Consider the following 13,719-nt stretch of genomic DNA (forward strand, 5'->3'; position numbering starts at 1 on the left):
TATTTGCCTGCTTGGCCTTAGATATCATATACAACGAAAGTCACGCCAGAAATACGATACTAAGTGTGACATGTTCTGAAATGCATAGCAGACTTGGAGACACTGATGAAGTAGATTGTTACTTGATTTAAAGGAAAAAGTTCTCTTTATGGAAAGCAGGAACTTAAATATGTAGCACTTTCATTATATGATTTGCAATTTTTATTATCCTGTCTAGAGGATATATGATTATATAAATAACAATTATATGTGATTATTTGTAGTTTATGGTACAATCTTTTCTCTAGAGGTAGGATCTAAGAATCTGCCTTAAAAAAAAACCAAACCCTAAATGATTCAAAGTAGGTATCTGCCTACACTTTGAGAAACACTCCTCGATATAATGATTCTTTTTTTTTTTTTTTCTCTTAGTTGCAGCCTGGAGGATCTTTGTTGTGGTGTTCAGACATAGATGCCCCATGGCATATGGGATCTTAATTCCCTGACCAGGGATCAAACTGTGTCCCCTACACTGGAAGGCGGATTCTTAGTCACTGGACCACCAGGGGTGTCCCAGTATAATGATTCTTAATCTTTCATTTGAGTGAAGGATTCTTCTGAAAATCAATTAAAGCTTTGGATCTTATCACACATCATATTAGATTTAATATCATAAGATTCATGCATTTTAAAGAACAACCATTACACCCACAATGAGAGGAGGGTAAGCCCAAGGTAGGGCTAGATGGATTCTCACCAAACTTTAATTCTGCTATTCCACATGGACCCTGCATTAACTGTAGTACAGTGCATGCAGTTCTTGAACATATCTTGAGTTCACCCTTCTTTGTGTCACAAACAATAAAGCTGCTATCCTCACCTATAATACAAATCTTCTCTAACTTTCAAGGCTCCACTCGTGTAATTTTTTCAGGTCACTCTGGCAAAAAAGTGAGTATTCCTTGGTTGTATCTTCTATCCAAAGAGTATTAGCATTACTCTCTTCTTTTGCAATATTTGTTTTCTGTTTTCTTCCTCCACAAGACTAGATTAAACTCCTAGTAGGTAAGGACTATGTGTTATAGGTCTTCTGCCCCTCATAGTGCTTACCATGATGCTGTCCACACAGTTAAACATGTACTAATGATTTAATGTACATTTTGCACAATTACAATATTTTAAAAGTAAAAATAGAAAATCAAAATTCAAATATGCAAGTACATACATCACTCCAAAATATCTTTAAAGAAGTCCTAGAATGATAAGAATTGTTAAAATTATTAAATAACTAAAAGCTAACTTAAGCCTGCATAAAATTTTGATACTATTGTCACATTAATAATTGATCAAAGTTAACAAGAAATCTATATACTTCCCCAAATTTTAATTGCTCAGCCTTAAAAATGGAAAAAAGGAGGGCTTGATAATTTCCCCCAAGAGCAAACATTTCTTTGATTAATTCTTAAGGGGAGTAAAACTATTAAGTTTGTTCCCACCACTGTCCTCTCCCCAGATTACATACATACACATATGTGCACACACATACACACTAGCATAATATTGTCTATGTGGTAGAGCCTGAGAAAAAACATTAATTCTCACTTTCAGATATAGTCTATATATCTATATATCTATAGACTATATATCTATAGGCGGGGAGATACTGTTAAAATGTTAACGAGTATTGTAGAGATTTCTACCATATTTTGAGAAACACACATATGATGTACTAAGATGTGTATTTTGTTGGATGACTATGATGGTTGAACATTATTAAAACAAAACATAACTATAGATGTCATTTTCTGGGTTACTCTCCTGAGGTACATTTGTAATTTCTATTATCTCTGGTTCTTCTGCTTTGGGATTTTCCTTCATTTCTGTAAAATAAAAATTTAAAAAATATGAAAATAGATTCAGTGAACGGTATTGGGACAATTGGCTATCCATTTGGAGAAAAAAAACTACCTCACACTTTGCACAGAAACAAATCTCAGATGCATTAAAGATTTCAATATTAAGATCCAATAAATGTTGTAGAAACATAGAATATTTCTTTTAATCTTAAGATTTTAAAAGCCTTTCTAAGCAGACCACAGACTAGAAGCCATAAAGAAAAAGATTGACAGGTTTGTATCATTAAAAACTAAAATCATGACAAGTTTGGGTAACTAAAAACTAACATTAAAATTTTGGTCATATAGATGTCCAAACCTCTATAAACAAAGTTAAACCACAAACAACAAGAATAAAAATGTTTATGACTCAACTTATATGTAGGCAAAGATTTAATAACTATTATTTAAAGAGATTTTTAATCAAAAAGATAGATATCCAAAATATAAAATGGAGCAAGTATTCAAACAGGTGATTCTCAAAAGGAAAAACTTAAATTCATAATCTTAAAAGTAAGCCTGGTAGCATAGATCATCAAAAAAAGTAGAAATTAAAACAATTAGGTTGGTTGGTCTTTAAAAATCTAGCAGATAGGTGCAGATTTTTAAAACATAATCAATGTGCAGTGTTGGCAAGGGCATGGGGACTAGGCACTTACATAAATTCTTGGATTCTGTGAATTGCTACATTTGGGCTAGTCTGACTGAATGTACCCAGACTAAATGCTGGTACCCTTTGGCCCAGCAATTCAATTTCTAGGAATTTATCCAAGGAAGTAATCAGATCAACTTAAGCTTTCAGTGCCTTAGTTTCCTTACCTATAATATAGGGACATATTATTCATCCACTCGGGTTTCTAACATTGAATAAAGTAATTCACAAAAAATGTTTAATAGAGAGATTGGCAGATAGAAAGTGCTATAATAAATTTTAAACAACTGTTACTTCCCATGATGTTCATTGAACATTGTTATAATAGTAAAACTTGGCAGTAACCTAGGTGTTCATCATTATAAGGACTGGTTGAATAAATTGCTGTATATATAACATAATACTGGACAACTGTTACAAAGATGTCATTAGGATGGCCACAAAATACATGGCATGTGAAAAAAAGCAGGTTATAAAATAGAATGTTATTGTACCATCTCATTTGCTAAAACAAAAACTTAACATTGGGGGTCAGAGATAGGAAGTGGTATCATAGGGCACTTTATAGTCACTTAGATATTGCTTTAATTTATTATAATGAACATTTATAATTATCATTATAGCAATTTTATAATCAGCAAAAAGGAAGACATTTCTACTTGTTTGGCAAGACAAAGAAAAAACAAGATAAGCATTAATTGCCAAAAAGCATAAAATAATTAATTAATTGCCTGTCTTAACCTCACTGGGTTTAGAACAAAACCCTGAGAATCTGGTGCTATGTTGATTAGAGCCACATCTCCAGCAGGGGACTCCTGTCAATACAGGTAGTGTTTCATATGTCTGCTTTTACTGTAATTTTAAAAAGGTATTTCCTCAAAACCTATATTGCTTGGAACCCAACTTAAGCCCAGGTTTTTGTTGCACTCATATTTTAGGAGGAAGAGAAAATAAGCTACCAAAGGAATTTCTTTAGAAAACAATTCCCTGGGGATAGACTGCTAGGCTCAGCCCATTTTCTACACCGAGAACAGGACTGAACAAGGAGAGCCAAGGCTCTCAGTTATGTCCCTGCTGCTGCTAAGTCACTTCAGTCGTGTCCAACTCTGTGTGACCCCATAGACGGCAGCCCACCAGGCTCCCCCATCCCTGGGATTCTCCAGGAAAGAACACTGGAGTGGGTTGCCATTTCCTTCTCCAATGCATGAAAGTGAAAAGTGAAAGGGAAGTTGCTCAGTCATGTCTGACTCTTCGCGACCCCATGGACCGCAGCCTACCAGGCTCCTCTGTCCATGGGATTTTCCAGGCAAGAGTACTGGGGTGGGGTGCCATCGCCTTCTCCATATGTCCCTGAGACAAGTTAAGTTGAATAAAGGTCACATTGCTTTTAAAATACTATGCTTTTCAGGGACAAATATTGGAATAGAAAGGTAAGCCTGTTAACTCCTATAACAATGAGTTCCCTAGTATCAGGATCCTATTTTATGTCTTTGTATCTTTCTCAGTACCTTGTACCATGAATTTACTTGCCTTTAGTTTGCCAGGAAATGTTAATTTTCTAGGAAAAAAAAAACTTTATTCACCAAGATTTTGTGTTAATATAAATGTAATTGTCCAAAATATTTTGCACATAATTGACTCTACATAGGGTTCATTTTTCTTCACCTTTTACTAAAGCTTCCCAAAATGCATAGTATGTATAGGTACCCACTATATACACTTATAGTTTCAATTATTTTCTTTAAATTACATGGAAATATACCAAATATATATCAGTTGAATGATAAACATTTTTCACTTAAAACTGGACAAAGACATCAAAGATACCTGTTGAGATAACTGGGATAACCCAGGATTGTCACAGAAGGCTATGAATCAGTGCTCCAAGGGAGAGATGCCTATTTGGTGCTCTGATTATGAACAGGAAGCAGTTAAGAAATGGCAGTGTCACTAACTTGACCCCAATAAGAAACCCATACCTTGAGGAAAAGTATAAACATCCTTAGCATCTTCCTGGTGTGCTTTAGGATCCTGGTCTTGGGGTCCACCTATTTCCTGGTATAGTTCGGGAAAGCATTCTTTAGGAACATCTTTGTCTTTATATGTCTTAGTAGAGAGGTCTTCAGGCCCAGGTGTTTCTTGGTAAATTTCAGGTGCATAGGCTTCAGGTCCAGCTGTTTCTTGGTGTATTTCAGGTGCACCATCTTCAGGTCCTGGTGTTTCTTGGTATATTTCAAGAGAATATTCTTCAGACCCAGGTGTTTCTTGGTACATTTCTGGGGGATATTTTTCAGGAACAGATGTTTCTTGGGTTGTTTTATGAGAGGGGGCTTTAGACACAGCAATTTCTTTATACATTTTATGAGAAAAGTCTTCAGGTTCAACTGTTTCCTGGTGTATTTCTGTAGAAAGCTCTTTAGGCACAGCCATTTCTTGCTGTGTGTTAGAAACAAAGCTTTCAGTCTCAACTATTCCTTGACCTGGTTCAGAATCAGGTTCCTCAGGCTCAGGTCTTTTCTGGTATGTTTCAAGAGTGGAGGCTTTGGGCGCATATGGTTTGGGGTGTGCTTCAAGAGAGCATTCCTCCAGGTCAGTTGTATCTTCAGATGTTTCCGAAGAAAGGACTTTGGCTTCAATGGCTTCTTGGCATGTTTTAGGAGAGACGTCTTCAGGCTGAGCCATATCATGGAACATTTTGAAAGGCTGGTCTTGAAATATAGCTATTTCTTGGCACATTTTAGGAGAGAGGTCTTCAGATTCAGCCCTATCTTGGCTTATTTCAGAAGGGTGGTTTTGTACCGCTATTGCTTGGTACTCAGAAGAATTTTCCTGAAGGATAACACTTTCTTGACCTACTTCAGAAACAGGTTTCTCGGGCGCAACTCTTTGTGGGGACACTGCCGGAAGGAGAGCTTTGGTCACACTCCCAGGTGGCTCGATTTCTTTCTCTTCAGGTGCTGGTGCTTTCTCCATCGTTTCCCTTTCTAGTTGCGATGGAAGCTCCACCTTCATTTCTGTATTTTGTTGTCTCTTTCTGCCTCTTTCATTTCTTTTCCCTGTTCTTTGCCGCTTGTGTTTCTTCTCTCTATGAAGAAATCAGAATTACTATCAAAAATAGGACTCCAGAATTCAAATAAATGTTTGGCAGTAACTGTTCCAGGACTCCCACTGCCTAGTGGCGTGACTTTGAACAAGCTACTGAATCTCTCCAGGCCTCAATCTCCTTGTGTGTAAAATGAAGGAGTGCTAAATGTTCTCAATTGTCCGGAGAGGAAATGACCCTTAGGACATTTTTGTCTTTGATGACTGGTTCAACAAGCACCTTCTTAGTGAGCAGTGTGTGTGTGTGTGTGTGTGTGTGTGTGTGTGTTTGAAAGTGTATACTTAAACTTTGGTTATAAAAAATGTATCACTGATGTTATAAATGAACAGATTCAGCATTCTGTTTTACATAATAGTCTCTTTGGGTTTAGCCTGTGTGAATTCGTTCCTCTATGCCGGTGGGGAAAACTGATATGATTGTGTTGCTAAATCTGCAACGCAGCCCTGCTTCACATCTGTGAAGCCTGCAGGTGATGAGCCTGGCTTGCTCATTTAATACAGTGTCTTGTGTAAAACAGGCTAAGAGGCTGCAGTGTGAGTAAAATGAGATGTAGTATAAGCCGGGTCCAAAGCTACAAAAACATGTTCTTGAGGTAAAGCAGCTTGGTGAAAAGGTGTGAGGGGTCATATTACACGTACTTTGAACTGATAGTTTAAGATCTAGAAGATGGAAAGATATGCATGAGAACTGCAGCCAATGACAAATTGTTGCTGCTACTGCTAAGTCGCTTCAGTCGTGTCTGACTCTGTGCGACCCCACAGACAGCAGCCCATGAGGCTCCCCTGTCCCTAGGATTCTCCAGGCAAGAACAGTGGAGGGGGTTGCCATTTCCTTCTCCAATGCATGAAAGTGAAAAGTGAAAGTGAAGTCGCTCAGTCGTGTCCGACTCTTAGCGACCCCATGGACTGTGGCCCCCCAGGTTCTTCCGTCCATGGGATTTTCCAGGCAAGAGTGCTGGAGTGGGGTGCCATTAGGTATTGCAAATATAACCAAATACAGAAGGCTAATACAGATGGATTGGTGGGGTGGGGGGGAGTGGGGTGGGGGGGTACTATAAATAAGCATTTCACCACTTTGTAAACTTATTGAAACTCTCTGTTCCATGCTATCTGCCCCATGGAGCCTTCTCTAACAGGCCACAGGACTGAAATGCTCTCCATGCTTACCATTCCTATAGGATTTATTATGAGGATTATGCTTAATGGAGAAACCCAAATTCTTTTAGTAAACTGGACATTCTTTCGAGATGAAACCAGAGATACACCTCTGCAGTTCTCACAGTTCATGCACACTCAAAAAATGTATACCCTATTCTACTTTTGTTGTGTCTGAAAAATTCCCATAGTTAATTTTTTTAAGACTGTCTCATCAAAATCAGTTTGAAGTCAATATTTTAAAGGTTTATATTGTAATAATATAGTTTAAAAGAAATATTAAAAATAATATAGAAGGTAGAAATAATATGATGATATGAAGGTAAAAATGATAGCTCAGCATTTTGAAGTTTAAGTCCAAGTAACCAAGGTAACAAGATAAATTATTATAAAGTCCTTATTAGCAAATTTTTAAAAGATGATGTATAAATTTTTTTAATTTAAAACGTTTTTAAAAACTGATGTATGTGAATTCTTCAGGAAACACTTATTATCCTAGAAATTAAATCCTAAACAATTTGTTATGTAGATCTCTATATGAGGGAGTCTGAGTAATACACTGTTTCATGTTCTTTCCAGTAGTTTCTCAAAAGATACAAATATATCTGTGTGGTCTAAAATTTAATCTGTGCTCTTAATTATCAGCTGTGTGATCATGGGCAAGTCAAACTCTCTATGCCTCAGTTTCTTCACAGGTAAAATGGAATAAATAGTATCTGCCCAGCCTCATGTAGTTGTTGTATGAGCATGTAATAACTTACATGATGAATTGTCCAAATAGAAATCTGAACTCATATTAATATAGAATATACCACATATATATATGGTGCTTCCTCCATGTCAGGCACTGTTTTAAGTAATTTACTTATTCTGTTATCTCATGTAATCTTCACATAAACTTATAAGGCAGATACTATTATAATCTCCATTTTGCAGATGAGAAAACTAAAGCACAGTTTTCTGAATAACTTGCCCAAGGTGAAATGACTGGGACATGAGGGAGCTAGTCTTCATATCAAGTCCTCTGACTTCAGCCACCAGGCTCTTAACCATTACACTCTGTCCTTTCTCTCCGGAACTGAGGTTTCACTGTAGTGAGAACGGCCCTCAGCAGTCTAGAAATGCATCACAACAGCAAGGCCAGCCTGCTACCAAGAGGTTCACCAAGGTTCCATCTACTCCAGTGATTTCTTCAGCCTTGGACGCCTCCTCCAACCCAATGAGCACAGAAACCCAATTCTAAGAGCATACTGAAACCAGCCTCTTCCATTTCTTGAGCCAGGGCTCAGCAACCAGCTCAAAGGGATTGATACATAAACCTAAAGACCAATTTTTAAATAAACTGAGAAAGGCAAACTGACAATGCACTGTTTCTCTGTAGCAGGTACTTCCTGCTGCTGCTGCTAAGTCGCTTCAGTCATGTCCAACTCTGTGCGACCCCATAGATGGCAGCCCACCAGGCTCTCCCGTCCCTGGGATTCTCCAGGCAAGAACACTGGAGTGGGTTGCCATTTCCTTCTTCAATGCATGAAAGTGAAAAGTGAAAAGGAAGTCGCTCAGTCATGTCCAACTCTTCGCGACCCCATGGACTGCAGCCCACCAGGCTTCTCCATCCATGGGATTTTCCAGGCAGGAGTACTGGGGTGGGGTGCCATCACCTTCTCCAGCAGGTACTTGGGAAGCCAATAATGACCAGAAGGTTGCCTGGTTAGTATGGAATTCAGGGAGCCAACTGGGTATTCTTCAACAGAGTCACCTGTCAGAGGACCTGAGTACAGAAGTTTCCGCTACAACATATATGCATTCCTGAAAAACCTCACTTTCTGCAAAATCATGCACTAAAAGTGACAGCACTTATGGGAAGAAAAAAATTTAGTTGGGGCAAATGAGTCAAATCCTATGCAACTGTATAACACTAGGATAAACAATAGTTGGTACAGGGGAGATAACTGGGAAAGTCCAGACAGGCAGCTTTTTCTGCAGGGAGGCTGCCTCGGGGATGGTAAAAATGCACAAAAGCACCAGTGTGAATGCAGGCTTTCAGTGCTGAGATCATGCAAATGAGGATGATGCTCTGAGCCAGCAGGGCTGCCACAGAGTTGAGCACAGGAGGAAGTGCAACCTGCTATATGAGGAGATCTCTGCAGAGCTAGTGATGTCCTTCTCTGCGGAAGGAGCCTGGATGCAGGCTGAAAAGAATCCTGTCTACACAGCAGCCAAGTTGAAGGCTTTTTCCTTTCCTGCTGAAGTTTTTAATTCTATTTCCACCATTCTGGCTTCTTTTGACTAGGAACACAACTTCCACGTTAAATTGATATCACTCTCCTATTTACGAATTATATGTGAGCTAACTGGTGTTATAGAAACACATGTTGTAGCAGAACAGACAATATTCTGTCCACATTTAAAACACCTGCATTGTATGCTCTTTTAAAAAATGATGCTTAGAAAAATGTATACCTATGTTATTTTTGCCACTGAAAACACATTTCTCCAAAAAAGAAGAAATACATAGCTAAACCTTAATCAAAATTTTGTAAAGGGACTTCCCTGGTGATACTGGATAAAAATCCAACTGCCAATAACAGGGGACATGGGCTCAATCCTTGGTCTGAAAAGATTCCATATACAGACGAGCAACTAAGCCTATGCACCACAACTATTGAGCCCTTCTAGAGGTCATGAGCCACAACTACTGAGCCCATATGTTGAAACTACTGAAGCCTGTACACTTAGAGCCCGTGCTCTGTAACAAAAGAAATCACCTCAATGTCAAGCCTGTGCAGCACAATGAAGAGTGGCCCCTGCAACTACAGAAAGCCCACATGCCGCAACGAAGACCCAGCACAACCAAGAAAAAAAATTTTTTTTTAAAGAAGAAGAGTACTTAGATCAGTGGCACTCAACTGGTAGCAATTTTACCTCCTCTTCCCCGACCCCATAAGGCATTTGATAATGTCTGCAGGCATTTTTGGTTGTCATAACTGGGGAGGGAAAGTTTGATGGGTTTCTAGAAGCCAGTGATTCTCCTACCCACAGCTTTAGTGACCCCAGCATTGAGAAACCCTGGCTCAGATGGATGTTGTACTGTGGCTCTTTGGGTTCCCCTTTCCTACCTCCAAGCAAGCAATACCTCCGCTTTCATAGTTGTATTCTACATGGGGCCATTAGATGCTGCCTACTGTATAGTCATGCTCATGTCTTCCCTCCCTGAGATTCCATACAGCTGACTTTGGACACAGGAACTCTCAGACTCTTCCATCACTCATTTACAGACAGTGCTTTGGTTTACTTCTTGGAGAGTTAACTATACTCATTAAAGAAGAATTTTACTAATAGAAAGGTTGGAGAACAAGCTTGGGGGTCTTCTCAATGGTATCTCCTACTCCCAACAACAATGGTTACATTACTAAAGTGGTTGAACAGCAGACCTCTCCACAATATACATGATTTCATCACCTGGTCAAAGAGAGCGGCAATAAGACTGTTCCCATCACTTTACTAGCTGTGTGACTTTAGGCAAGAGATTTAACCTTCAGAGACTTGGTTTCTTTCTTTTTGTGGCGGGGAGATGAATATGGATAACAGCTCCCAATTTGTGGGATTGTTGGAAAGATAAACTATAGTGTATAAAAGTTCTCAGCATGCTAAGTAAGTATCAGTCCCTTCTCCCTTGCAGTGATACTGTACCGAAATTGCCATTGTGAAGTTTGCTTTTCTTGTGCTTCAGCTTTTCTTTTTCTGAGTTGCTCTCTGTTTCGCAAACTCCAAGTTCCAATGACTTCTGCAGGATCAAAATGAAAGTTATGAGAGAGAGTGATGAATTACGGTGTTAACAGCAAAAGAGTCCTATAGCAAAATGATAAAATCCCCTTGAGTGTCTGAGTTTTTCTCCTACCCTTTTGAGGACAAGGATTATCTCTTATTTATCCTTGTGCCTCCTGAAGAATGCCTGGGAGCAAACATTCAGTCAACATTTTTTAAATGAAAAGATCAGTATTTGTACATAAATGTGCTATTAATTTCTTCAAAATAGTGTGCATATTGTACAAACATAAAAGTAAAGAAAAAAAACAGCCATGTTCTGCCATCCTTAACATTAAAACCTGCTTTCATTTCATTCCTTGTACTCATCTGGTGGTGGTTTAGTCGCTAAGTCATGTCCGACTCTTGCGACCCCATGGACTGTAGCCCGCCAGGCCCCTCTGTCCATGGGATTTTCCATGTATTCATCTAGCCCCTATATTAAAGTTGCAATGATTGCATACCACAGTTTTACCATTTATTCACCATCAGAAATAAATTCCTTCATCTAGTCCTCATAACTGTAACCCTAGTGACTACATGATATTTGATCAAGTTGAGGTCTTCTCATTTATCCACTCATTCCACTTACACTGAACATTTAGGTTCTTGCCAGTTCGTTTTTTTGCTTTGTTGTTGTTGTTGTTGCCACTGCAGATCAACTATCATAAGCATTTCACACACAGATTTTGTTTTCCTTTTGTATTTTTTTCCTTTGGATGATGTTTCTCCAAGTTCTTTGGAATATTAAAGTTACAATCAACAACAGTTCTGTTGCCATCCAGGACTGTGAAAAGTTAATGGGTCTTTGATGTAGAACTTCTTAGAGCCAGTGGAATGATTTCAAATTTGCACTGGGACCTCCCAAAGTGAACATACCTCATGGACCATGACCCATTTTGATTTTAGAACAGCAGTCCTTAATGGTGAACTTGGATGGGGGAAAATTATACCTGTATTTTTACCAATCTAAATGCCTATTTCCTTCAATTATGAATGTAGATAACAAACCACAGTGGTTTTAGCAGAATATGACTTTGTCACAAAAAGAAATTATGGATTTTTTCCATATCACATTAGTTATTACAGATACCTTAGAATATCATTTATTTGAGATGAAATATTTGATTTGATACAGTGGTAATGAGATCCACTCATGGATCTTGTTATTTAATGCACCTGTCAATAAGCACATATATTATTATATCACGGTTTTTATTTTTATACTTTTATTAATATAATTGCTTCCTTTGTAATCATATGTAATTAACTTTATGTATTTAAAAAATTTAGTCTAAGAAGGTGTCTAGAGTTTCATCAGAAAGCCGAAGGGATCCATGGCATATAAAATGTTTAAATCACTGTCTTAAGGCCTAGGGTTCTGCAAAAGCAGCCAAAATGCTGCTTTAGGGTATATCCAAAGACTAAGATTAGTCAGTCAACAGAATAAACACTCATAGTTCTGGCTACTAATTGCCAGATAGCTTTCCAAAAGTTACACTATATTTGTGCTACATATATGGCTGTACTTGTTTTACCACACCATCCATTATTGGGTATTTTCATTATCTTATATATAGAGAATTATTTATTTATTATTTAAATAATATATATAATTATTTATTTATTGTTTCCTTGTGTTTCTCCTGCTTACTAGAATCTTAGTGCTAGAAGTCAGCTCAGAAAGTTATATAGCCCCTATTCTTCCTTTCTAATACATGAATGTACCCACCCAATGATGCCCCTTTTTTGCCAGACCCATACAAAGAAGACAATAATCATAGCCCAATCCTTCCCAACAGCCACTGTCTCTTAAGGTTTCTTTCATTACCTGGAACATGGGTCTCTTCTTGATGAGGATCAGGTGTCTGATGGAGCTTTGAGAGAGATTGGTCTTTTCCCAAATCCATCTTGCTGCAGTATCTTCCTGCTTTTGGTCTGACTTCCACAAGAAGCCTTTTTTAAAATGTCAAAAGTAACTAACAGTTAAAAACACACACACATAGACGAGTTCACTTGTCACTTGACTTCCCGCCTTAAAGTTTTATCTAGTTGGACCACAGCTGTTGGCTACTTCTACTTTCTTTATCATCCTGCACAGGTGTGAGCAGGGTCGTGGCTGATGCTATGTCCTCGTCCTCCAGCACAGTGGCTAGTTACACAGGCAGCCCTGCAGCCACAGGCTAGTGTACCCCAGCTTCTGGCATGGCAGCCATTTGTCTCTGCCTGCTAAGAAGTGCTCGAGTCTGATGTTCCTTTTCACATACAGAGGTGGCATAGCATAGGAAGGAATGAAGTCTAGCACTTAACCAGCTCAATATCCTTGAACAAATCACTTCCCCTTTTTGCGATTCTTTATTTGCAAAACAGGTAAATAATTCCTGACTTGTCCACCTCACATAGTTCTTGTGAAAGTGAATATAATGAATGTGAAAATTATAAAGATGTGAAATTAATCTTGCAATGTCTCCCTGTATGTGGCATTTTTTCACCTTAATTGTATGCAAAATAATGGAAAGTCTTGCTGTTAGACTTGGATAATAGACAAGAAGATATAAATTAGGAATTCAAAACAAATTTGAACCCTCTTCTGCTCACCAGATCATTCATAAGTGACTCAAGACAACTAGTGAAATCCTCTGTATTAATCCAGGGAAGGTCAAAAAGCATTTCTTAATGAAAGTATCAGCATATTATGTCACAGAAATTAAGTTGAAACCAAAGGACTCACCTGTCTTCAACTGGTCACCCCATTTGTGAAGGCAAAGGGGCGCATAACACCAGAATTGTTCGCCTAGGAAAGGAACACTGACTACCTCCTGATATGGGCAATTAGTCTGTGAGATGAAGGGTTAACAATGTGTCTGGAGTCAGATGTTGAGTTGAAGAGTGTTTGAATTCCAGTGTTGCCACATTCCCTAATTCAGTTACCTTAGGCAACTTAGTTTTGGAGCCAGTATACTCCCTATAATATGGGACAATATTGGTATGCATCTCATGAGGCTATTGGGATGATTGAATCAAACAATGTACTGGACCTTCCCTGGTGGTCCAGCGGATAAGAATCCCTTCCCAGTGCAGGGGACATGGGGTCCATCCCTGATCCGGGAGGATTCTGCATACCAAGGAGCA

The 13,719-nt window shown here is 38.5% G+C and overlaps 1 protein-coding gene across 1 annotated transcript; it reads right to left on the reverse strand.

The window, feature by feature from the left end:
• Nucleotides 1,753-12,497, reverse strand: HEMGN (hemogen). The gene is made up of 4 exons (XM_005683904.2): nt 12,419-12,497; nt 10,469-10,567; nt 4,506-5,609; nt 1,753-1,859 (listed from the first exon to the last, which is right to left on the reverse strand). The coding sequence occupies exons 1-4, from the start codon at nt 12,495-12,497 to the stop codon at nt 1,753-1,755; spliced, it is 1,389 nt and encodes a 462-aa protein (XP_005683961.2).

The sequence above is a fragment of the Capra hircus genome, chromosome 8 (assembly GCF_001704415.2).
Source record: "Capra hircus breed San Clemente chromosome 8, ASM170441v1, whole genome shotgun sequence".
NCBI classification, from domain to species: domain Eukaryota; kingdom Metazoa; phylum Chordata; class Mammalia; order Artiodactyla; family Bovidae; genus Capra; species Capra hircus.

Bases quoted from the DNA above. Each gene is read 5' to 3' on its own strand.
- HEMGN (XM_005683904.2), bottom strand. From the start codon at position 12,497: ATGGATTTGGGAAAAGACCAATCTCTCTCAAAGCTCCATCAGACACCT. The intron at 10,568-12,418 runs GTAATGAAAGAA...TTGATCCTGCAG, and splicing joins AGAAGAGACCCATGTTCCAG to AAGTCATTGGAACTTGGAGT. The intron at 1,860-4,505 runs GTATGGGTTTCT...TTTATTTTACAG, and splicing joins TGTTTATACTTTTCCTCAAG to AAATGAAGGAAAATCCCAAA.